The following is a 24,157-nucleotide window of genomic DNA, read 5'->3' on the forward strand; positions in this document are numbered from 1 at the left end:
GGCCAGAAGGAACCACTATATCATTTAGTTTGACCTCCTGTATGTCACAGGCCACCAACACTACTCAGAATCAGCACACTGAACCCAACAACCAAACTTAGACCTAAGTATTACAGCCCACAGGAGACTAAACGGTTACGTGCCACAGACAGAGAATAGGAGGGGCTGAGGTCCCTGCAATGGCAGAGAATTAAGTGAGAGAAATCCAGACAATCTCAGCAAGTGTCCCTGCTGCCAAGGAATGCAATGATCGTGTCCTTGACATGACAACCATATTAATTTACTGTAACTGTTAATTTATTATACAGATAGTTGCATGTTTTTCATGTGCATTTATTTCAGTGTACTTCATGCATTTCTTATGTTTGATTCCAGACAAGTTGTTGCATGGCACAGACCTTATTGTGTAGACCTTGAAGAAAGTACCTTCTCCCATCTCCGCTCCTTTCTTGAGCGGTACTGTGATAAAATTAACAGCGAGATTCCCCCTCTTCCTTTCCCTTCATCAAGGTATCTATACAGTATATACATATTTAGTTTTGTTTGTTGGAATAGGGGTGTATGGTTTTGTTGTTAATTTTTTTGTTTTTAATAGTAAAGATATGGGATATTGGTTTCCTGGATTAAACAACCTTTGTATTTCAGATATATTTTGTTTTGCAGTACAATATTTTTTTCAATGCCAGAAATCAAACTTCTCTTCTTTGTGTGATTACATATGTGCATTCCGCTCTTGGACTGTGTACATCCCAAGGACTGTTGTCAAAATTTTTTCAGTGGTACACATCGAGGTAGCTTGTGTGCCTTCTGCAGCAGCAAGCCACTGCATACATGTATACAGGGAGGAGCAGCCCCTGGTCCCCCTCAGTTCCTTCTTACTGCTGTGATGATTGTTTTAATCTGTTGGCTTTGCTTTAACAAGTGCTCTCAGCTGTTTTTCTTGCATGTAATTACATATTTGTATAGTCATTAGGGTTAGTTAGTATTTGTTGAGTTAATTTATTCTCAGTTCGCCAAGTTTGGGGTTCCATTATTGGTACTAAGGGATGCATTGGGCACTGGGATTCAAGCCCCGTCTGGAGTGCTTTAAGCCCATGCCTGTGAGAAACCCGCTCTCTAGTTTGAAGTGCTAGCATGAGTCTTATATTAGGGATCAGTACCAGATTTGCAAGGACTTCAAGCTTAAGAAAGATGGAGAGGGTAGGCTAAAGTTTCTTTTGATGGAGGCTGCTCTGAGACCACCTTCAGCGCCTTTTCGGTCAGAGATGGTACCAAGAACTTCAGCATCTGTGAGACGTGCACTGAGTCTGATGCTGACTGAGTCCCGGCACTGCTCTCCATCACCAGTGCCGAGGGAAAAGTAGAAGGCTTCCAAGGACGCTGCTGGGAGAGGCAGATCTCTCTGGTCCCTCAGTCTTCCAAGAAAGAGAACAGAGTGTTGAATAGAGTGCAATTAATATCAAAGCACTCCTCAACTCATCCATCAACTAGGTCGGTACCATTGATTGTGGTGCTGGGCTAGGCACTATCAAGTCTAGAGTCCAAAGCAGCATCTTCATCATCTTTGGAACTATATATATATCTTGTCCACCAGTCAAAGACTATCCCAGTACCATCTGCACCCTCAAGCTGCAAGAGGCTTGCTGAGCTTATTGGTGCCGGTCTCCCCAGTAGTGCAGGAGATCACTCCTCCTGTAGCGGTAGACCGCTTGACTTCAGCTTCCTCAGTATAGTACCCAGCATCAAGTCAGCCTCCTGCATTCTGGAGCTCTTATTCTTTGGTACTGTAGAGATGTAAGCAAGCAATAATGTCTTGTCTTCGCTTTTCCCTGGACTCCTGGCACCAGTTCCCAGAGTGGACTGGATTGGCCCTTCTGAGGTCAGGAGAAAGCAACTCTTCTGACTTGGAGGTTGACTCTTATGTTTCCCAGGTGCAAAGTGTGTCTTGCCACTCTTCTCCTAGACCAGGGGTCGGCAACCTTTCAGAAGTGGTGTGCTAAGTCTTCATTTATTCACTCTAATTTAAGATTTTGTGTGCCAGTAATACATTTTAATGTTTTTAGAAGGTCTTTCTATAAGTCTATAATATATAACTAAACTATTATTGTATGTAAAGTAAATAAGGTTTTTAAAATGTTTAAGAAGCTTCATGTAAAATTAAATTAAAATGCAGAGCCCCCCAGACTGGTGGCCAGGACCCGGGCAGTGTGAGTGCCACTGAAAATCAGCTCGCATGTTGCCTTCGGCACACATGCAATAGGTTGCTTACCCCTGTCCTAGACCTTACCACTTGGGGTATTTGCAAGACCTTGAAACTGGTGCTGACATGGACATGTGGCCTGTGACATTGGGGTCCAGCACTCTTTCACTGGCCTTTCTGAACTTGTGAGTTGGGGTTTCCTTCCCCTTCTGAATCCTCCCTGTGTCAGTCACATTCAGTTTCCTTAGATAGACGTGGGAAATCAACTCCATCAATCCCCTCCTGAACCTGCTACTAAGTCTGGTACTGAGCAGGAAGAAAGTGTTGAACATCTGTCAGGACATCTAACCAAGGAGGCACAGCCTAAATCTGAGCTAGCTTCATCCTCCTCTCCAGATGAAGCAGTTTCCTTGGGGGTGTCTTTGCCCCTTCCTGATGACTGCAAGGCTCACCAGGAGCTCTTAAAAAGGGGGGCTTTTGGCCGTAGATATTCAGGTGGAGGCAGTTAGGGAATCTTCTCACTGCCTCGTTGATGCCTCTGCTGCTCCATTTCAGATGGCTCTGACAATTAATGAATCAATTTTAGAACCTAACAAGGCTCTCTGGCAAACTCTCCTCCCTCCCACAGCAAAGCTAGTGGAGCGTAGATATTGTAGCCACCCACGGTTTTGAGCATTTTTATTCCCATGCCCCTCCAGGGTGACTGGTTGTCTTGGCTGCCAACGAGAGGGAGTGCTAGGGGAATCCGGCATCTACCCCTAAGTCAAGGGATGCAAAAAAGCTGGACTTGTTGAGAAAAATGTATTCTATATCAGGGTTATAGCTTAGAATCACCAGCCAACTGGCTTTATTAGGGTGATACGACTTTAAGATCTGTGATGTTATTCTAAAATCTAAGAACAAGTTGCCTGAGGAAACTAAGCAGAAGTTCCTTTCTCTGGTAGATAAAGGGAAGTTGATGAGAAGAACTTCACTGCAGGCTGATTTGGATGCAGCTGACTTGGCTGCTAGGACCATGGCCTCTGCACCATCATCCGAACTGTTAGGAGTCCATGTGTTTCCTTACCTGACTGGCAAGTAAGAGCCTGGTCCAGATCTTGGGTGCTTTCCAGCATTGGCAGTATTCAATCCACTTTTGATGTACTGGGGCTACTAATCAATGTATAGAAATCTGTCCTGCCATCTGTACAAAGAATAGAATTAATTGGGGCAGTCCTGGACTCTACAAAAGCCAGGGCTTTCCTACCTAGCAGAGGTTCCAAGATGTGTCTTATTGCTCTAGGTCTAAAGGTGCATCCTATCATCAGTTTGGAACTGCCTCAAACTTCTAGGTCACGTGGCAGCATGGACTTACGAGATACAGCATGCCAGACTGCACCTCAGACATTTACAGGGTTGGATAGCCTCAGTGTATTCACCAGCCGTTATCATGCAGACAATGTGGTTCAAGTACCCCCATGGGGTCTTATCCTCCCTGGACCGGTGGATAGATTCTGCTGTTTGCAAGACAGTTCCCTTTGCCCCTCCACAACTGACGCTCACTTAGTTTGCCTTCAGAGTCAGGGGCTTTGGTCTCCCCAGGATCTGACTCCATATAAATTTAGGGAGCTCTGTACCATCCGCCTAGCTTGCATGGCATTCCTTCCACACATCAGGACTTGGAACTTATTGGTGGTCATGGACAACACAGCAACTATGTTTTATGTAAATAAACGAGGAGGGGCCTGATCCACAATGTTATGCCGGGAAGCTCTTATGGAACTTTTGCATCATCAGTTCCATCAACCTGAGAGCACCTTACCTTCCAGAAGTTCAAAACACTCTGGCAGACTACCTGACCAGGTTGTTCACAGGCCACCACCAGAGAGTCATCTCTCTGACTGGGCATTTCCAGATCCATATTCCAGCAGTGGGGAACTCCCAAAGTGGGCATGTTTGCAGCAAGCTAAAACAAAAAATGTCATCTTTTTCCCCCTGAGGGGGCCTCAGCTGAAAGTCTTATCCAAAGGTAAGCAAGATTCTGCTCACCTTGTTATAATAGCCCCTGCATAGCCCCATCAACATTGATTTTTCAACCCTATTAGTGATATCAGTCAGACCTCAACTGCTGTTCCTGAGAGAGGTGTATCTTATCTTCCAGCACAACGGTCTCTTTCTTCATCCCAGGCTTCAGGGTCTCTAGCTCATTGTGTTGATTCTTTGTGGCTGACAACTTTGGAACAAATTTGCTCTAAGTTTGCCTTCACTAGGTCTGCTTATTTTGCTAAATGGAAGAGATTTTATATCTTGTCCCTCAGAGGCGCATTCCTCTAGCTCAAGCTCTGATTAGCCATGTCTTGGACTATCTTTTGTTCTTAAAGGATTGGCTCTTAGTTTGATTAGAGTTCATCTGGAAGTGTTATCAGCTTTCCATCTACCTGTGGATAACGGATCAATTTTTTTCAAACCCCATGTCCATCAGGTTTCTGAAGGATTTGTTCAGATTATACCCATAGGTTTGTTATCATATTTCACAGTTGAGCTTAAGTTTAGTACTAGCAAAGTTGATGTTCCCCACCCCCTGAGCTGCGCACAACTTGTTCTTGTTACACATGTCAGTGAAAGTAGCTTTCCTTGTTGCCATAACCTTGGCTATGAGGTTTGGTGTCAGAGCCTCCCTATACAATTTTCTTTAGGGACAAGGTTTTACTTTACCTAAATTCCTGTCTAAAGTGGTCTCCAAATTGAATTTAAATCAAGAGATTATCTACCAACGTTCTTTCCAAAGTGTCCTTCCTGTAAAGGGAAAGAAATGCTTCATACTCTTGATGTTAGAAGAGCTTTGACCTTTTATCAAGACTGGATTAGGTCATTCAGGTCTTCGACTAAACTCTTCTTCTTCATTTCAGATAGGGTAAAGGGCCAACCAGTCTCAACTTGGAGGATCTCCACCTAGATCTCCAGTTGCATTTGTTTATCTTACCAATTGGCTGACATCACACCTCTGAGTAGAGTAATGGCTCATTCAACCAGGTTGCAGGTTAGGGTTCAATTCTGGATATTTGTAAGGCAGCTACATGGGTATTGCTCCATACATTTGTCTCTCACTATGCCATATCTCATCAATCCAGAGAGGATGCCAGGTTTCGACAAGTTGTCCTTTAATCCTTGTTTAAGTAGACTCTGAGCCCACTGCCAGTGTGAACTGCTTGTGAGTCACTACAGTAGGATGGACATGTGCAATTGCTCGAAGAAGCAAAACTGGTTTTCTGTAACTGTTCTTCAAAATGCATTGCACATGTTCATTCCATGACCTGCCTGCCTTCCCCTCTTTATTAGTCTTTCTGGGGCGAAGAAACTGAGGAAGGTTGGGGGCAGCATGCCCCTTTATGCATGCGTGCAGTGGCACAAGACACCAAAGGGCCCTTGCCCTGCCCTGATGGGTACTGCTAAGGGAAAAATCTTCGACAGCTGTGCATGAGGCATGCACAAACCTACATTGGAATGGACTTGTTCAGCACATCTCAGAGAACAATAGTTAGAGAGTTAGGTAACCATTTTTTTTCCTTCAAGAGACAAGGATTCAGACAACTCAATCCATCATTTTAGATCTCAAGACTTACCCAATCACAACTGTATGGAATAGTATGAGGCGTCTGGGACAAACAGCCTCTTGTACATAAATAGTCTGACAGGTTTCAGAGTAGCAGCCGTGTTAGTCTGTATTCGCAAAAAGAAAAGGAGTACCCGTGGCACCTTAGAGACTAACAAATTTATTAGAGCATAAGCTTTCGTGAGCTACAGCTCACTTCATCGGATGCATCCGATGAAGTGAGCTGTAGCTCACGAAAGCTTATGCTCTAATAAATTTGTTAGTCTCTAAGGTGCCACGGGTACTCCTTTTCTTTTTATAAATAGTCTGGTATGCCAGATTGCATCTGAGGACTCTACAAGGTTGGCTGGCCTCAGTATTTTTGCTGTGCTATCACTATCAGATCACTATGGGCAAGGGCGGCCCCCCCTCACATTTTAGACACTGTAGATTGATGGACGAACCCTGCTAACATCTGCATAGGAGTTCCATTTGTCCCTCCTCAACCATCGCTAATGCTAGTAATGGATGTGTTTGCTATAGGTTGAGGGGTTTGTCTGGGTTCCTTCACTCACAAGGGATGTAGTTCACAAAGGACCTGACTCTTCACATAAACATCAGGGGATTGGCAGCTATCTGGCTGACATGTCAGATTTTCTACTCCATATCAAGGGAAGACGCCTGCTTACTCTCACAGAGAACACAGCAGCAATGTTCTGTTTCTACGAACAAGGGGCCTGCTCATCCCTGTTCTGCCAAGATGGAATTTGTTTATGGGATTTTTTGCATTGCCAGCTCAATTGATCTCAAAGTCTATTACCTTCTCAGAGTGCAGAATGCATTGGCAGATTATCTAAGCAGGTCATTTACGAGTCACCACGAGTGGTCCCTTCTGATGTAACCAGGTCCATTTTCCAGCCCTGGAGGACTCACCAGGTAGACCTGTTTGCAATGAGATACAAGAGGAAATACCAGCAGTTTTGTTCCCTACAGGGTCACAGTCTGGGTTCCGTGACAGATGCTTTCCTGTTGCGCTGGTCGAGCAACCTCCTGTCCCTTTTGGTGAAAGCTGATACCACTTCCATTGGACCTGGATTTAATTTCTCAAAACTCTGCTCGCTTGCGCCATTCAAACCTGCAGACATTCCATCTAGCAGCATGGATGCTCTATAGTTAGATTCTAGGGAGCAAATGTGTTCAAAAGAGTTTCAGGATGTGCTGTTGAATAGTAGAATACTATCTACTAAGTCTACTTGCCTCTCTAAGTGGAAGGCTTCTCTAGTTGGTCTGGTTCTGCAGTTTCGCTGATGCATTCTTCAATCCTGCATATCTTGGTCTATCTTTTGTGCCGAAAACGGCAAGGTTTGGCCATTAACTCGATAACGGTCCATCTAGCAGCTATCTCGGCCTTCCACCGTCAGGTGGATAACCAATCTGTCTTTTATATTAGACTATCAACAAGATTTTTTTCAGAGTAGCAGCCATGTTAGTCTGTATTCACAAAAAGAAAAGGAGTACTTGTGGCACCTTAGAGACTAACAAATTTATTAGAGCATAAGCTTTCGTGAGCTACAGCTCACTTCATCGAATGCATCCGATGAAGTGAGCTGTAGCTCACGAAAGCTTATGCTCTAATAAATTTGTTAGTCTCCTTTTCTTTTTGTGAACAAGATTTTTGAGAGGCTTGGAAAGATTATATTCTCATGTATAAGATCCTGTTCCCCCATGGGACCTAAACTTGTATTGTCAAAGCTGATTTACAGGCAAGATTAACAACGTTTTGTTTTGCAGAGAACATCACAATTTCCTCAAGTTGTGCCTGAAGTTACTTTCTAATCATCTTGCTCTTGCGTTAGCTGGAGGAGTAGCTACTAGCATTCTTGGAAGGCAGGCAGGCCCACTTCGGAATTTGCTGTTTAGGTTGATGGACTCCTCTGTCCCAGATGAAATACAGGAAGTAAGTAATATTATTTAATTCACATCCAATTCTCTTTGATGTATGGTTATGATCAGAAAACATTCTGTAAAAATGGTGCCTTATTATTACCAATATTTGATTTACTGATTTAAAATCCAGTTTTGAGTTGTAAATTGAGCCAGTTTGATAAATATCTATTGATGATGAATAGATATCTGAACCTCAGTATAACTTCAGTTGGCTTTTTTTATCATACTTATATAGCTATATTATTAGGGCTGTCGATTAATCTCAGTTAACTCGTGATTAACTCAAAAAAATTGCGATTAATCACAGTTTTAATCGCCCTACTAAACAATAGAATACCAGCTGAAATTTTATTAAATATTTTTGGATGTTCTACATTTTCAAATATATTGATTTCAATTGCAACACAGTATACAAAATACAGTGCTCATTTTATATTGTTGTTTTTGATTACAGATATTTGCACTGTAAAAAACAAATATTTTTCGGTTCACCTCATACAAGTACTGTAGTGCAATCTCTTTATCATGAAAGTTGAACTTACAAATGTAGAATTATGTACCAAAAAAATAACTGCACTCAAAAACAGAACAATGTAAAACTTTAGAGCCTACAAGTCCACTCGGTCCTACTTCTTGTTCAGCAAATCGCTCAGACAAACAAGTTTGTTAACATTTGCAGGAGTAAATGTTGCCCACTTCTTGTTTACAATAGTCACCCGAAAGCGAGAACAGGCATTCGCATGGCACTGTAATAGCTGGAGTCACAAGATATTTGTGTGTCAGATGAGCTAAAGATTCATATGTCCCTTCATGCGTCAACCACCATTCCAGGGGACAGGCATCCATGTTCTGCTCGATAGGCATCCAAAGCAGAGCAGACTGACACATGTTCATTCTCATCATCTGAGTCAGGTGCCACCAAACAGAAGGTTGATTTTCTTTTTTGGTAGTTCAGGTTCTGTAGTTTCTGCATCGGAGTTTTGGCCTTTTAAGACTTCTGAAAGCATGCTCTATACCTCGTCCCTCTCAGTTTTTTGGAAGGCACTTCAGATTCTTAAACCTTGTGCTGCAGCTATCTTTTAGAAATCTCACGTTGGTACCGTTTTTGCGTTTTGTCAAATCTGCAGTGAAAGTATTCTTAAAATGAACAACATGTGCTGGGTCATCATCCGAGACTGCTAGAACATGAAATAAATGTCAGAATGCGGGTAAAACAGAGCAGGAGACATACAATTCTCCCCCAAGGAGTTCAATCATAAATATAATTAACGCATTATATTTTTAACGAGCGTAATCACCATGGAAGCATGTCCTCTGGAATGGTGGCCGAAACATGAAGGGGCATACGAATGTTTATCATATCTGGCTTGTAAATACCTTCCAATGCCAGCTACAAAAGTGCCATGCAAATGCCTGTTCTCACTTTCAGGTGACATTGTAAATAAGAAGAGGGCAGCGTTATCACCCATAAATGTAAACAAACTTGTTTGTCTTAGTGATTGGTTGAACAAGAAGTAGGACAGTGTGGACTTGTAGGCTCTGTGAAGTTTTACATTGTTTTGTGTCAACTGCAATTATGTAACAAAAAATCTACATTTGTAAGTTGCACTTTCACTACAAAGAGATTGCACTACAGTACTTGTATGAGCTGAGTTGAAATACTATTTCTTTTATCATTTTTACAGTGCAAATATTTGTGATAATATACACTTTGATTTCAATTACAACACAATACAAAAATATATATATATATATATGAAAATATCTAAAATATTTAATATGCAATTGATATTCTATTGTTTAACAGTGCAATTAAAACTGATTAATGGACAGCCCTACTTTAAATTTAAATTGGTCCTATTATTGTGTAATTTTTGGAATTTGTCAAGACACTGGTTCTGTAGTTGTACTATCTGAAAAAGTGAGGTGGTCTGAATTTTCAGCACTAGCTCATTTTGCAAACTCTTTCCTCTGCTGAAGTTAGAATCTTTTTGAACAAAAAATTATGTGGAAATAAATCATGCATTCCTACAACTACAATACCCACCTGCTGAAGTGAAGAAACAGATTGACAGAGCCAGAAGAGTACCCAGAAGTCACCTACTACAGGACAGGCCCAACAAAGAAAACAACAGAACGCCACTAGCCATCACCTTCAGCCCCCAACTAAAACCTCTCCAACGCATCATCAAGGATCTACAACCTATCCTGAAGGACGAGCCATCGCTCTCTCAGATCTTGGGAGACAGACCAGTCCTTGCTTACAGACAGCCCCCCAATCTGAAGCAAATACTCACCAGCAACCACACACCACACAACAGAACCACTAACCCAGGAACCTATCCTTGCAACAAAGCCCGTTGCCAACTCTGTCCACATACCTATTCAGGGGATACCATCATAGGGCCTAATCACATCAGCCACACTATCAGAGGCTCGTTCACCTGCGCATCTACCAATGTGATATATGCCATCATGTGCCAGCAATGCCCCTCTGCCATGTACATTGGCCAAACTGGACAGTCTCTACGTAAAAGAATGAATGGACACAAATCAGACGTCAAGAATTATAACATTCAAAAACCAGTTGGAGAACACTTCAATCTCTCTGGTCACTCGATCACAGACCTAAGAGTGGCTATCCTTCAACAAAAAAGCTTCAAAAACAGACTCCAACGAGAGACTGCTGAATTGGAATTAATTTGCAAACTGGATACAATTAACTTAGGCTTGAATAGAGACTGGGAATGGATGAGTCATTACACAAAGTAAAACTATTTCCCCATGGTATTTCTCCCTCCCACCCCACCCCCCACTGTTCCTCTGATATTCTTGTTAACTGCTGGAATTAGCCTACCTGCTTGTCACCATGAAAGGTTTTCCTCCTTCCCCCCCCTGCTGTTGGTGATGACTTATCTTAAGTGATCACTCTCCTTACAGTGTGTATGATAAACCCATTGTTTCATGTTCTCTGTGTGTGTGTATATAAATCTCTCCTCTGTTTTTTCCACCAAATGCATCCGATGAAGTGAGCTGTAGCTCACGAAAGCTTATGCTCTAATAAATTTGTTAGTCTCTAAGGTGCCACAAGTACTCCTTTTCTTATTCTTGAGTGAGTTGTTAAATTTTGAGACTAAAGTAATTATAGGGTGGAATTTTAGGCCCGCTTTAGGTGCAGTTTTCAAAGCAGCCTTACTGTCCATTAGGGCACCGCTATGATTTGAGCCAAGTGTGGGTGGCGCTGTGTAAACTAGTAAAAATAAAGTCTCTGCTCTAAACAGCTTCAAAAGACACAAGTGAAAGATGCAGTATGTTAGGATGTGTGTATTTTGTCCTACTTCTTAAATAAATAAAACTGCTCTTCCAGCCATAGGCCTCTTTTTAGCAGGGACTACCAATCATACCAAATTGTGTTAATATTTGTGGTGGCTTACTGATGTATTTAGAAAGAACTAGGAAGAAATTAAGTAATTAGCTATTATTTGTGATCAGTTGGGGCTCAATCAGGGTTTGAACACACATTCGTAGAAAGTAAGAAAAGTTAGTGCACTAACCTAATTTACAAAAACAACAAGGAGTCTGGTAGCACCTTAAAGACTAACCAGTTTATTTGGGCAGAAGCTTTCATGGGTAAAAACCCCACTTCTTCAGATGCATGGAGTGAAACTTACAGATACAGGCATTTATTATACTGACACATGAAGAGAAGGGAGTTACCTCACAAGTGGAGAACCAGTGCTGACAGGGCCAATTCAGTCAGGGTGGATGTAGTCCACTCCCAATAATTGATGAGTCGGTGTCAATTCCAGGAGAGGGAAAGTTGCTTTTGTAGTGTACCAGCCACTCCCAGTCCCTATTCAAGCCCAAATTAATAGTGTTAAGTTTGAAAATGAATTTTAGTTCTGCAGTTTGTCTTTGAGGTCTGTTTCTGAAGTTTTTTTGTTCAAGTATGGCTACTTTTAAATCTGTTACAGAATGTTCAGGAAGATTGAAGTGTTCTTTTATAGGCTTGTCTGTTACCATTCCTGATGTCCAATTTGTGTCCATTTATTCTTTTATGTAGAGTGTCTAGTTTGTCCAATGTACATGGCAGACGGGCATTGCTGGCACATGATGGCATCCATCACATTAGTAGATGTGCAGGTGAATGAGTCCCTGAGCCATTATGTTGATAGAAAAATATTTCAAAATATAAAGTGTTGTCTCCCCCTCTCCTTTCTTGTTAGGTTGTAATTGAGACTCTGTCAGTAGGTGCAACTATGCTACTGCCTCCATTGCGAGAAAGAATGGAATTGCTGCATTCTCTTCTACCCCAAGGCCCTGATAGATGGGAGAGCTTATCAAAGGGGCAGGTAAGGCCTTGTAAAACTGTGTCACCCTTTGAAAGTAATTATGTGAACACCTATATTAGAAGATATACCTGGAGCAGTTTGAAGGTCAATTGCTGTTGAGAGCCAATCTAATTAAACAAAACTGAATAATGTAAATTTAAAAATCTTATGTTGCTGGTTCCCTAAGTCTTTTTTCAAAAATAAGGAAAAGTGCTGGAATTAGATCTTGTGGTTCTGTACTAATAATCAGAGTACTTGTATAATGCTTTTTATACATAGATTTTATAGCACTTTCCAAAAGTGGATAAGTATTACTGTCTCTGTTTTTACAAATGTGAGCAACTGAGATTAACACAAAAAGGTTGGATGACTTGCCAAGTGTCATCCAACAAGTGAATCGTAGAATCAGGAACAGAATACAAATTTTAACTCCTCACCTGGGGTGTAGTCTAGGAGCCTAAATCTCAACTGTCCAGTGTGTGTGGATGGCTGTCCTTCCTCATAATGTTTATAACCCAAACCCCAGTGGTAAAGATCCTGTACTTTTATTAGTGAAATGAGTGAGCATAGGCTACAGTGTTATTTGGGAGTAGAATGTGCTTCAGACCAGGTTCTCTGTATACCTTTCCTTCCTTGCTTGTGGGAAGAAAGAAAAGCAGGCCTAGTGATACACTGCTGGGCAGAGGAGTTACATTTAGCAGTGCTTCATTTGAGGAGTGGGAAATATCCTGTTGAGACATTCCTCTTGCCCACCCCATCATAGAGTGGGAAGAGAGAAGAAGTTAAAGACAGACTGTTTGTTTTATTTATTTATTACTGTAGTGCCTAGGAGCCTTAGTCATGGACCAGGACCCCATTGTGTTAGGCATGCTACAGACACAGAACAAAAAGACCTTTCCCTGATTTGAAGTGGATGGGAACTGTGGATCTTCAGCATTTGAGCCTTAGGTTTAAAATAACATTGGGCAGCTGTCACATAGGATAATCCTGGCCTTTAAACTTGCGTACTATGGACTATACAGTGTACTAGAATGTCAGAATTATGAGTACGAATTCTAACAAAACTGGAAGATTGTTTCTCAAAGTATAGTACCCTAGGGCTAGCACAAACTAAGAACCCTGGTATCTTCATAGATTTATAGATTATATGGCCAGAAGGGGCCATTGTGACCATCTAGCCTGACCTCCTGTATAATAGTTAGTAGACTGGAGTTTTCGCTACTCCTTATAATTTAACTTATCCCCTGTTAATTGATACTGATTACAGTGCATACAAACAAGCAGTGTGGAACATCTCAGAACAAAGGCATTGGGATAGGTTTAAAGGATTTCAAAAGTACATCCACATTAGTGTACTTTTATTAATGCAACTTTCACCTTTAGGTCAAAGGAATTAAAACTCAAGTATCAGATTTGTCCAAAGATGTATGGAAGCATGGTATAAGTCAAGATATTGTACAGTCAGATGAGTGAAGCTTGGCTGGGTTAAATATAGGCAGTTTAATGGGCAGTTTTGGTTTTCAAAAGGCTGCACTGAATCAAGTGAATAATCTGACAAGGTGGATGTTGCAGACAGAATAAACTAAAATGGTGGGCATACTGCATGAATACCTTATTTATTAATGCATTAAGAATTGTACAAAACTCTGTAAAATCTGATTCCAACATGCCGATGTTGCTGGCACAAAAGCCTGAGGCAGGCAACAGCTGGATTCGTTGCCCGGTGTGCATTGCCCAATAATCACAACGGGGTGGAGAAGTAGTTTAGTTTATTTGAAGCTTCAAGCGGTACAGGGAGACAACAATCTCCAAATCCTGCACACCAGTGCAAGCAGTTGCACATATTTTATACATTCATTCTTTAGCATACTTATCCAATAGCAAGCTGCCCTAAGTATTCATATAGCCAATCCGGTATACCAGCCAGTTCCCCTTTTTCCTCTTATCTATTCCCCCATATATGGAGTTTTGTTCAGCATTATCTAACATTCCTGTCCTGCTTGACCTAATCTTGCTCCAGCCAGTCTGTGCCTGCAATACACTGTTGCAAACTTCTCAGCGTGACCGCTGAGAGTGTCTCCAGGCAGAAAAGGGAAGGGTGGGGGCATCTGGGCCTAGAGCGAGGAGGGCTTCATCAACACTCGTGGTCTTGCATCCCCTTGAGTTACCTAGTGGCCGTGCCCGGTGTCCCCAACAACTCCTTTCTTTGAGAATACTCAACAGCTTTGTCTCTGAGTTTTCTCACTTGGGCTCTTATCTTTTTATAAGGGGACTTTGCATAAGCACTTTGTGGTAGCCCTGAAGGGAATGCATTACCATGTTTTTTACAAGGGCTCTGACACATATTGCACAACATAACACCATCAGTACGATTTAAGACAGGAGAAAACTTTTCAACAACAGACTAAACAAACCACCAAGCCAAGATGACAAACCCCAGCCTGAAAACAAGGTTTGCAACCAATCATTCCTCGGGGGCAGTGTAGGCAGCCTGTGCTCTGGCTCGGGCATGGGCCTCAGCTTGTACTATCTTATCATAAATCTCATAACTGCTGTCATTTACATTTTCACAACATCGGGACCGACAAGGGCCCAAACACCCCCTTGGGATGCCAAAAGGTAGTCCAAGGCCAGCCTGTTTTGGAGGGAATACGTTCTGAGCTGCTGTACCTCCTTATTTAATGTTACTGCTGCTGACCCTAGATCACGAATTGAGTCCTCTAATTCTAAGGCTACTTTTTCAAGCACCATTTGAAGCCTTACAGTATAGCAGCCTATGCATGCTATGGCTGGCCCTGTAATCAGTGGCACAATTCCCAGTATGGAGCACCCTGTAAGCTTTTCAGTTGTGAGGGGATTCTTAGCATTGCCCTCTAAGGCCGCATTGAGTCGCTGCAGGGTCTCTTCTCGTGACTCAACAGAGGTATCTCGGGTATTCCAAATCTTTCCTTTGGGCAGTGTGGTAGTTATTGAAAGATGAGGAACTCCATAAGCTATACAACAGCTACCTGTCCAATTGGCGGGCAATACCTTGTAAGCCTTTCGGCCACATACAAAATAGTGACCCTGTAAGGCCCAGTAAGGACTGTTTCTTAGAGGGATTCCTGGGATATTTAAGTCCGCTTTTCCAAACAATTCATATGCTCCCAGGGGGGCTTCCCATCCTCCCGAGTGGGTAGAAGGGGGGGGGTATTCCTAATTGTGCCGTTCAAATTGCACTCACCATAAGGACCGCTGTAAACCCACCATTGGCCTGCTATAGTGGAAATATTAACTGAACGGCAATTTATATTTCCTGGCCCTCTTTTTGTGGAAGGATCATTCGTAAGAGTTTCCCCAAAAGGGGAGGAACCATTACATCCACACTGTTGACCTCCCCTCTCGGTTTGTATCCAATATCCATTGGCCCACTGTGTAATAACACAGGAACTCCTTCCCACAGGACTCCTTTAGTGATCAGATTCGTTTCGGGTAAAACAAAATACTCCCTCAGTGAGCACTGCAACTGAATACTCCTGATCCTGGTAGGTAGCTTGCTACAAAGAGATCTTATCCCAGAACGATGAGTCCGTTCGATTTCTACTTTCCTGCTCTTTGGTGGCGGCTAATTCTGCTAGGGTTAAGGGCAGCATGACAAGGGGCACTCCTGTTCTGGGGGAAAGTGGAGTCGGAGCACACGCCCAGCAATCAGTTGGGTTTGTTAAAGTAGCAACATGGTGCGCAAGTAAAACAAAGGAATTATGTTCCCGATATGCACAGTTTAGAAAATAACAGGGTTACACGATTAATTATTACCGGGGTCCTCCCGGTCCAGAGTTTCCAGTTTTTGAGTGGGCTCATTTTGGCGCTAAGGTGCCCGCTGTTTGTCTCTGTTAAACAGTAACTTTAGCCCGAGATCGTCACTAGATGAAGAGTCAACGGGGTGGACGGTCCACTGCTCTGCTGCTGAAGGGGTGGGTACTGCCTTCAGACGCGAGTGATGGATCCAGTTCTTGTGTCCCTCGACCTTTGCCGCCGTATGGGAGATCAGCAGGACGATGTAAGATCCTTTCCACTTTTCCTGGAGAGGCTCGTCCTTCCAGGTGCGAACAAGCACAGAGTCGCCAGGCTGTAAGGAGTGGATGGGAGAGTCCAAGGGAAGAGGCTGGGAGTCTTTTTAGTATACCTGTGAAGAGACGAGAACAGCAGACAAGGAACACACATACTGAGACACAAAACCATTACCCAGCTCCCACTCCCCTGACAGAACCGGTGTGCCATTCATAGGCCATACCCTCCCAAACATACTTTCAAAGGGACTAAGCCCTAATCTACCCTTTGGGAGAGCGCGGATGTGGAGCAGGACGAGGGGTAAGGCATCAGGCCATCGCAGGGAGGCTTCTTGGCACACTTTTGAAAGATGTCGTTTAAGGGTCTGATTGGTACGCTCTACTATGCCACTGGCTTGTGGTCTCCAGGGCGCATGGAGTTTCTAGGGATCTGCAAGGCATTCGAGATGCTTTGGGCGATCTTTGATGTGAAGTGTGTCCCGTTGTCAGATTTCATCCACTGAGGAAGTCCGAAGCGAGGAATGACCTCCTTAACAAACTTAAGGGCCACCGTCCTGGCAGTGCAATTGTGGCATGGCAAGGCTTCTGGCCATCCGCTGAATCGATCCACTAAGACAAGGAGATATTTGTACCCTTGGGTCCAAGGAAACTCAGTAAAATCTATTTGCCACACCCACCCGGGGCCCGGAGTGGGTTCCAGAGCAGCGGGTGGCCCTGGATGTCCTGGTCGGGGGTTATTCTTTTGACAGACTAAGCAGTCCTCCTGTACCTGGATAGCCAGGGGTCAGAGTCCAGAAGTTATAAAGTATTTTCCCATCAGTTGGATAAGTGCTTCCCTGCCAGCATGAGTGGTTTGATGTAATATCTGTAACACTGGCTAGATCAGGCCCTTCGGTAGAAGGACCTTCCCTTCCGGGGAATGGAGCCATCCCTCCTTTTCCTGGAGACCGAGTTTATCGGTTAGCTGTCTCTCCTCTCCAGAGTACTGGTGGGTCGCAAGCTCCCCCACGGATGGGATAAGGGCATGCATATGGACATTCTCAGTCTGAGGGGATATCAGGGTGGCAGCATGCTTAGCTTCTCTATCTGCCCGGGCGTTATTCCTGGCCACATCTTGATCTTCCCTTTGATGGGCTTTACAGTGTATCACTGCCACTTCCGAGGGGAGTTGTACGGCTTCTAGGAGCTGGAGGATTTGGGGCCCGTACTTGACTGGGGAGCCTTGAGCTGTCAGCATTCCCCTTTGCTTCCATAAGCCAGCATGAGCATGTAGCACTCCAAAGGCATATTTTGAATCAGTAAAAACTTTGACCCGCTTTCCTTTTGACAGTTCAAGTGCATGGGCGAGGGCGACTAATTCAGCCAGCTGGGCAGAGGTCCCAGTGGGCAAACCCTTGGCTTCCACAGTGTCATGGAGGGTTACGACAGCATAGCCCGCCCTCCTTTGCCCATTTATCACAGTGCTGCTACCATCAGTATACCACTCGTGATCTGCATTTAGGAGGGGTATATCTTTTAAGTCTGGACAGCTAGAGTTTTGGGTATCTATTATCTCTAAATAATCATGTTCCTGTTCCTCAGTCTCCGGTAAGAGGGTGGCGGGGTTAAGGGAGGGGCAAGACTGTAAGGTGACTTCAGAGTTCTCTAGAAGTTTAGCCTGGTACTTAGCCATCCGAGCCTGGGTGAGCCAAAGGCCTCCCTTTGCATCCAATACAGCTCGCACCATATGAGGGGTATATATCTGTATTGTTCCTCCCAAAGTTAGTTTCTCAGCTTCAGCCAGTGTCGGGGCTGTGGCTGCAACTGCCTGCAGGCACGCTGGCCATCCCTTTGCCACTTGGTCCAGCTGCTTAGAGGAATAGGCCACGGGATGTTTCCATGCTCCCAACAACTGTGTGAGCACTCCGAGGGCCACCCTCTTTCGTTCATGTACATACAGCTGAAACGGCTTAGTGAGATCCGGGAGACCCAGAGCTGGAGCTTCGATCAGCTTCCTTTTCAAGATTTTAAATGCCCTGTCGGCCTCTGGGGCCCAATAGAAGGGGTCATGATCTGCTTCTTTTACACAATGATACAGGAATCTAGCCCACAGTCCAAATTCCGGGATCCATATCCGACAGAACCCCGCCATGCCCAGGAAGGCTCTGAGGTGTTTACGATTAATGGGAACGGGAACCTGGCAGACAGCCTCCTTCCTCTCATTGGAAAGCTGATGCTCCCCCTGCCTTATGTGGAACCCCAGGAATTGTACCATCGGGAGGGCAATTTGAGCCTTGCTTCTCGATACCAGATATCCTCTGAGGCCAATAAAATTCAGGAGACCCACAGTGGCTTTGAGGCATGGGGTTAGGGCCATTGTAGCAATTAACAAATCATCTACATATTGAAGAAGAAGAGCCCCCTCCTCGTTGTTCCACTCTTCCAGATCCCTGGCCAAAGCCTGGCCAAAAAGGGTGGGGGAATTTTTAAATCCCTGGGCCAACACTGTCCATCATAGTTGTTTTTTAACCCTTTTTGTGTCCTCCCACTCAAAAGAAGAGATTTCTTGGGACGAGGTATCTACGGGAATAGCGAAGAACGCATCTTTCAAATAGAGGACCGAAAAATGGGTATACTGGCCTCCTACAGAAGCCAGTAAGGTATACGGATTCAGAACGAGGGGGTGCAGAGTTTTAACCCGTTCATTAAGTGCCCTCAGATCCTGTACCAAGCGATACGTGCCATCAGGTTTTCGTACGGGCAGGATGGGAGTGTTCCAGGCTGACTGGCATTCCCGGAGGTTTCCATATGTTAAGAACCAATCTATAGTGTCCTGTAAACCTTCTCTGGCTTCCCTTGCAATTGGATACTGTTTAACTCGCACCGGGCCTTTTCCTGGCAGGAGCTGAACCTTAACAGGGACTTGATGGGTAGCTTTTCCTGGGACCCCCGCTGCCCACACTAGAGGGTACACCGGATCTTCCCACAGGCTCCATTCTGGGGCTTGCATAGCTGAGGGCTCAACTGTAAGGGTCATGAGCCATACATTCTCGGGGGGTAGGGTAAGGGTTATTTCGTCTTGAGTAAACTGCAAGGTGGCGCCTAGGCGACAAAGCAGATCCCGTCCCAGCAAAGGCGTCGGGCACTCGGGGAGATGGATCAGCTTGTGAGAGATAGTCCTGTTTCCCAAAGCGCATTCTGCTGGGGCATACACTGGGCACTTGGTGCCTCTGCCTGTGGCACCCACCACGGTAAGGGAGTCTGCTACCAGCAACTGAAGGGGTTGATTCACGGCAGTTCGTGCGGCTCCAGAGTCAACTAAAAAGTCTATTTCCAAACTTCCCACCCGCATCTTTACTCGGGGTTCCGGGGGCAGGGCGGTCCGTCCCCCCTGACACCCCTACCCCTATTCCTGTTCCTCCATTGCCATCATAGGGGCGCCCCCCTCTCCATTCCTCTCTGGGCACTCATTCTTCCAGTGTCCCTCTTGTCTACACAAGGCACGCTGGTTGTGACCCAGTCGGGTCTCCTACGGGCCTGGACGTCCGCGTCCACGGCCCCTTCCTCCCCGGCCACTTCGCGTAGTGCCGGCCTGTACCGCCGCTACCATCATTCTAACGTGGTTTTTCTCCTTTTCTGCCTCCCTTAGACTATAAGCTGGGTTTGCAGTCTCTAAGATTTGTGCCATGGTCATGCCCATTAGATCCTCTTTTTTTTCTGTAACTTTCTCTTAATATCAGGGGCTGCTCTGCTCGTGAAAATTCCCTTAATGATTCCCTCAGTTTCCTGATCATCGGGGTCTGCATTGGTGTTCTGTCGAATAGCGTCCCGAATACGCTGTAGGAAGGCCCCTGGGCTTTCCTTTAGATCCTGCATTACGTTGTACGGTTTTGTCCAATTATTATGTCGGACAGCTGAGTGACGGTGTCCATGCAAAAGCAACTGCTTATAGGTGGTAAGCCAGGTCATACCCGCAGGATCATTTGGGTTCCACCTGGGGTCTGCTCGGGGGACCTGCTCATCTGGGTCATGGACGTTATTACGATCCTGGTCGTACCGTCTCTGTGCCTCCTCCCTTGCCTTGGACACGACCTGTTGTCATTCGACCTCAGACGATAAGGTGCGCAGGAGGACGTTGCAGTCGTCCCAATCTGGCTTATAGCTGCTAAGGCAGCCCTCAAAAACTGAAATAAACCTACTCGGGTTGGTGGGAAAACTCCCCTGTCTGTACTTTGAAAGCAGCCAAATCCATAGGGTTAAAGGGCACATGGGTATAGACCTGCATAGTCGTGGCCGGACGCTCACCTGTGCAAGTACGGGAGATCTTAGTCTCAGTAAGTAAAGGATATAAGCCCACTGTAGGGGCCCTATCAGGTGGGGGCATGGAGGCTGAAGGGGACACCGGACCTGCCATCACAGTTGGGGTGGGGGTCTGGGAACTAACATTAGCCACTACCGAACCAGTCGGAGTCAAATTACATCGCTGTAAGACGTCTGATGGATTACACAAAGCCAAAAACAAGTACGCATACAGATGTTCATTCCATTTCCCCGTTCGCTGACAGAACAAAAGTAACTGGAGGATTGTATTGTAATTAATTGACCCTCCTGGTGGCCACCGCTCCTGGTCCTCTAGTTGATATTGAGGCCAGTCAACTGTACAGTATCGTTTTAATTTATTCTTAGTCATCAGATCCGATCCAAATACCTTCCAATTTGCTAGGATACACTCTAGGGGCATACACTGTGCCTTCCCTCCCGAGCTCTGTCCCTGTCCCATGCCTACAGGGTAACTCTAGGCGTCCCCAGGTTCAAAACAGAACAGACAGTCTGGATTTCAAAAGGTTCCTACGTTATCCGAAGGACCGGTTCCCCACTGTTGCCCATGGCACTTCTCCACTTATCAGCGCATTGCACCATTGTGCCCTACGGGGCCGGTTGAGCTATGCCCCTCCGAGGCCCCCGGGAATCACACCGGTGTGCACTGGGCGTCGGTTGGAGTCCTCACCCGCCGGTCCCCGCAAGGGATCTGGGCAAGGCTTGTGTTGTAGCCTCTCACCCACCCAGGGGCGCCAAAAACTGTTGCTGGCACAAAAGCCCGAGGCAGGTAACAGCTGGATTCGTTGCCCGTTGTGCATCGCCCAATAATCACAACAGGGTGGAGAAGTAGAAAAGTTTATTTGAAGCTTCAAGCGGTATAGGGAGACGACAATCTCAAATCCTGCACACCAGTGCAAGCAGTTACACGTATTTTATACATTCATTCTTTAGCATACTTATCCAATAGCAAGCTGCCCTAAGTATCCATATAGCCAATCCGGTACACCAGCCAGTTCCCCTTTTTGTCTTATCTATTCCCCCATATATGGAGTTGTTTGTTCAGCATTATCTAACATTCCTGTCCTGCTTGACCTAATCTTGCTCCAGCCAGTCTGCGCCTGCAATACACTGTTGCAAACTTCTCAGCCTGACCGCTGTGAGTGTCTCCAGGCAGAAAAGGGAAGGGGGGGGCTATCTGGGCCTAGAGTGAGGGGGCTTCATCGACACTCGTGGTCTTCCATCCCCTTGAGTTACCTAGTGGCCATGCCCGGTGTCTCCAACACCGAGATGACATCAAGGATATTTAACAATGTAACTGTCGGTTATGTCCAGTAATTGTCTGACACTGATTATACAGTTAGCAAAAGTAGTGTGGTCTACAGACTAAAAGAAGATTATTACATTATAAATTGTATGATATGAGCAGTATACTAAAATGTTTTAGTGAAAAATGTTAAAAAAAAAAAAAAAATTCTGACTTTTACAAAACTTGTGTACTGAGAGAGAAACCATAATACAAAGTTGGAAAAGGTTGACTCAAAGTTGATTTTTTCACCTTCTTCCATGAAGTTATGTGCTCTTTTTTTGTGGTTTGTAATTGTTCACTTAAACCTCTAGACCTCAAAATTACCATAGTGTTACAAATAATACAAATTTACTGAATTTTTTCTGCTTGAGCTTCATATACTGTTGTTTTGCTAAGTCATTATGAAGAGCTTTGTGAATTTGTTAACCACAGTTTCTTAAGACTGAGTTAGAGAGGACCTTCTGGTCTGGCATCTGTTCTGTCCCCCTGAATGATGGGAATATTGAGTTAATTCTCTCTTAATTATCCTAGATATCTTTAGAGCAGGGGTTGGCAAACTATGGCCGGCGGGCCACATCTGGCTCTCCAGCCAGTTTAATCTGGCCCACAAGCTCCTGCTGGGGAGCGGGGTCTGGGGCTTGCCCTGCTCCCATGCTCCAGCCGGGTAGCGGTGTCGAAGGCTGCTCCACGCGTGTGTGCCGAGCGGCATGCTGCTGCTTCCAGAAGCTGCTTGAGATAAGTGCTGCCCAGAGCCTGCACCCCGACCCCCCTCCTATGCCCCAGCCCTGATCTCTCTCCTGCAACCCAACCCCCTGCCCCAGCGCAAAGCCCCTTCCCGCACCCTGAACTCCTCATTTCTGGCCCTACCCCATGGGCCTGCACCCCCAGCCAGAGCCCTCACCCCCTCCTGTACCCCCAACCCCAATTTCATGAGCATTGATGGTCCACCATACAATTTCCATACCGAGATGTGGCCCTTGGGCCAAAAAGTTTGCCCATCCCTGCTTTAGACTGTCATCTAGTCCAGTATATATATCAAGTGCCTATCTTTGAAAATCTGCAGTGAAAGCTAGTCATCAAACTTTGTTAGCAGGTGGTTACATTACCCAAGTGTTTTAATAGTTAAAGCATTAGGAAAAAATTTCTAGTTCGTTACTTTGTTGTCTAACGAGAACAATTGTTCCTATCTAATTATTTCCTTTAGAGAATGCAATTGGATATTATTCTGACAAGTTTGCAAGATCATACCCATGTAGCCTCGCTACTTGGTTATAGTTCACCATCTGATGCAACAGAAGTTTCCTCACTATGTGTTGGCTATGGAAACCTATCTGATCAAACATATGGTGTCCAGAGCAGCCATCCAGATACTCATCTAGCTGAAATTTTAATGAAGACTCTGCTAAGAAATTTAGGATTTTACACGGTATGTTTAGGGCTTGTCTTGAACTTTTTATAGTAATCAAGTTATTTTTAAAAAATTCTCTTTAGTTTGGGTAAAATAATTCTGTTCCTCCTTTAATGTTTGTTCAAGAGACCTGCAACAGGAACCTGCAACCAGCCTCACTTCCCCCCTAAAACAGGACTAAAACTAATTTACTATCCCTAATACTAAGGGTCCAATATTATTGTTGTTGCATTTGACTTTTGTTTATATATAGTTGCTCCCAGATGCAGGATGGTGCCCCAGGCAGATGAAAAGGATTCATAAATCCTCCCTCCAGATTTGTGAGAGCCAGTGGGCTTCTGCTGCACTCTTCTATGCAGCCTATCAGCTGAGAAGCTCCTCTCCCCAAACCCAGAAGTAGATGGACAATCCTTGAAAGGTTCTTGGAGTTCTTTCCCCTGCTAGCTTGGACAAAGCCTTCCTATGTCTGAGGCTGTGAGGTGGACAGGTGTTTTTAAGGGTCTTCCCTAAAGGGCTTGTCTAGATAGTGCGTACCAAAATGGGGTGTACATCTACAGTGAATGAATGTGCTGTGCACTAATTGTCCATGTGGACCCTTCTACCGCATGGACAGTTAGTGCATGGAATGCTAGTGCTATAGATTTACACCCCAGCTTGCTGTGCACTATCTTTCCATCTAAGATGAGCCCAGAGCAGTTTACATTCAAGTTGAATCCCTACCAAACTTTATATCTGAAACTCTGCTAACTTTTTCCTTTCTGAATTCTTATGTGAAAATTGAACTGGTATTTTTCTTCCCTTCCACTCCAGATTAGACAGTGAAAAATACTAATCATGTTAACATGTTCTTCTAAACCTTTGTGTCAGTAGTCAGCCCAGAACAAATTTTAAAGTTCCAATTGCATATCTCTGGATATTATGGTTCATGGGGAGATTTTCAAAGGCACAAAGATGTGTGGTGTCTAGCTCTTAATGCCTGTCTGTCCTTTGTGCTTTTGAAAATCTCCTTAGAATAGAAATACTTGACTGTATAACAGCAGTCACAG

The 24,157-nt window shown here is 44.6% G+C and overlaps 1 protein-coding gene across 13 annotated transcripts in view; it reads left to right on the forward strand.

The window, feature by feature from the left end:
* HERC1 (HECT and RLD domain containing E3 ubiquitin protein ligase family member 1) overlaps nucleotides 1-24,157 on the forward strand; it is a 173,497-nt gene that overhangs the window by 21,944 nt on the left and 127,396 nt on the right. For all 13 annotated transcript variants that reach the window (XM_038418910.2, XM_038418911.2, XM_038418917.2 and 10 more), the window contains exons 10-13: nucleotides 376-510; nucleotides 7,563-7,728; nucleotides 11,945-12,070; nucleotides 22,908-23,129. In XM_038418910.2, coding sequence (XP_038274838.1) covers nucleotides 376-510; nucleotides 7,563-7,728; nucleotides 11,945-12,070; nucleotides 22,908-23,129 — 649 coding nt within the window. The remainder of the gene's footprint in view (nucleotides 1-375; nucleotides 511-7,562; nucleotides 7,729-11,944; nucleotides 12,071-22,907; nucleotides 23,130-24,157) is intronic.

The sequence above is a fragment of the Dermochelys coriacea genome, chromosome 10 (genome assembly GCF_009764565.3).
Source record: "Dermochelys coriacea isolate rDerCor1 chromosome 10, rDerCor1.pri.v4, whole genome shotgun sequence".
Lineage (NCBI taxonomy): Eukaryota > Metazoa > Chordata > Testudines > Dermochelyidae > Dermochelys > Dermochelys coriacea.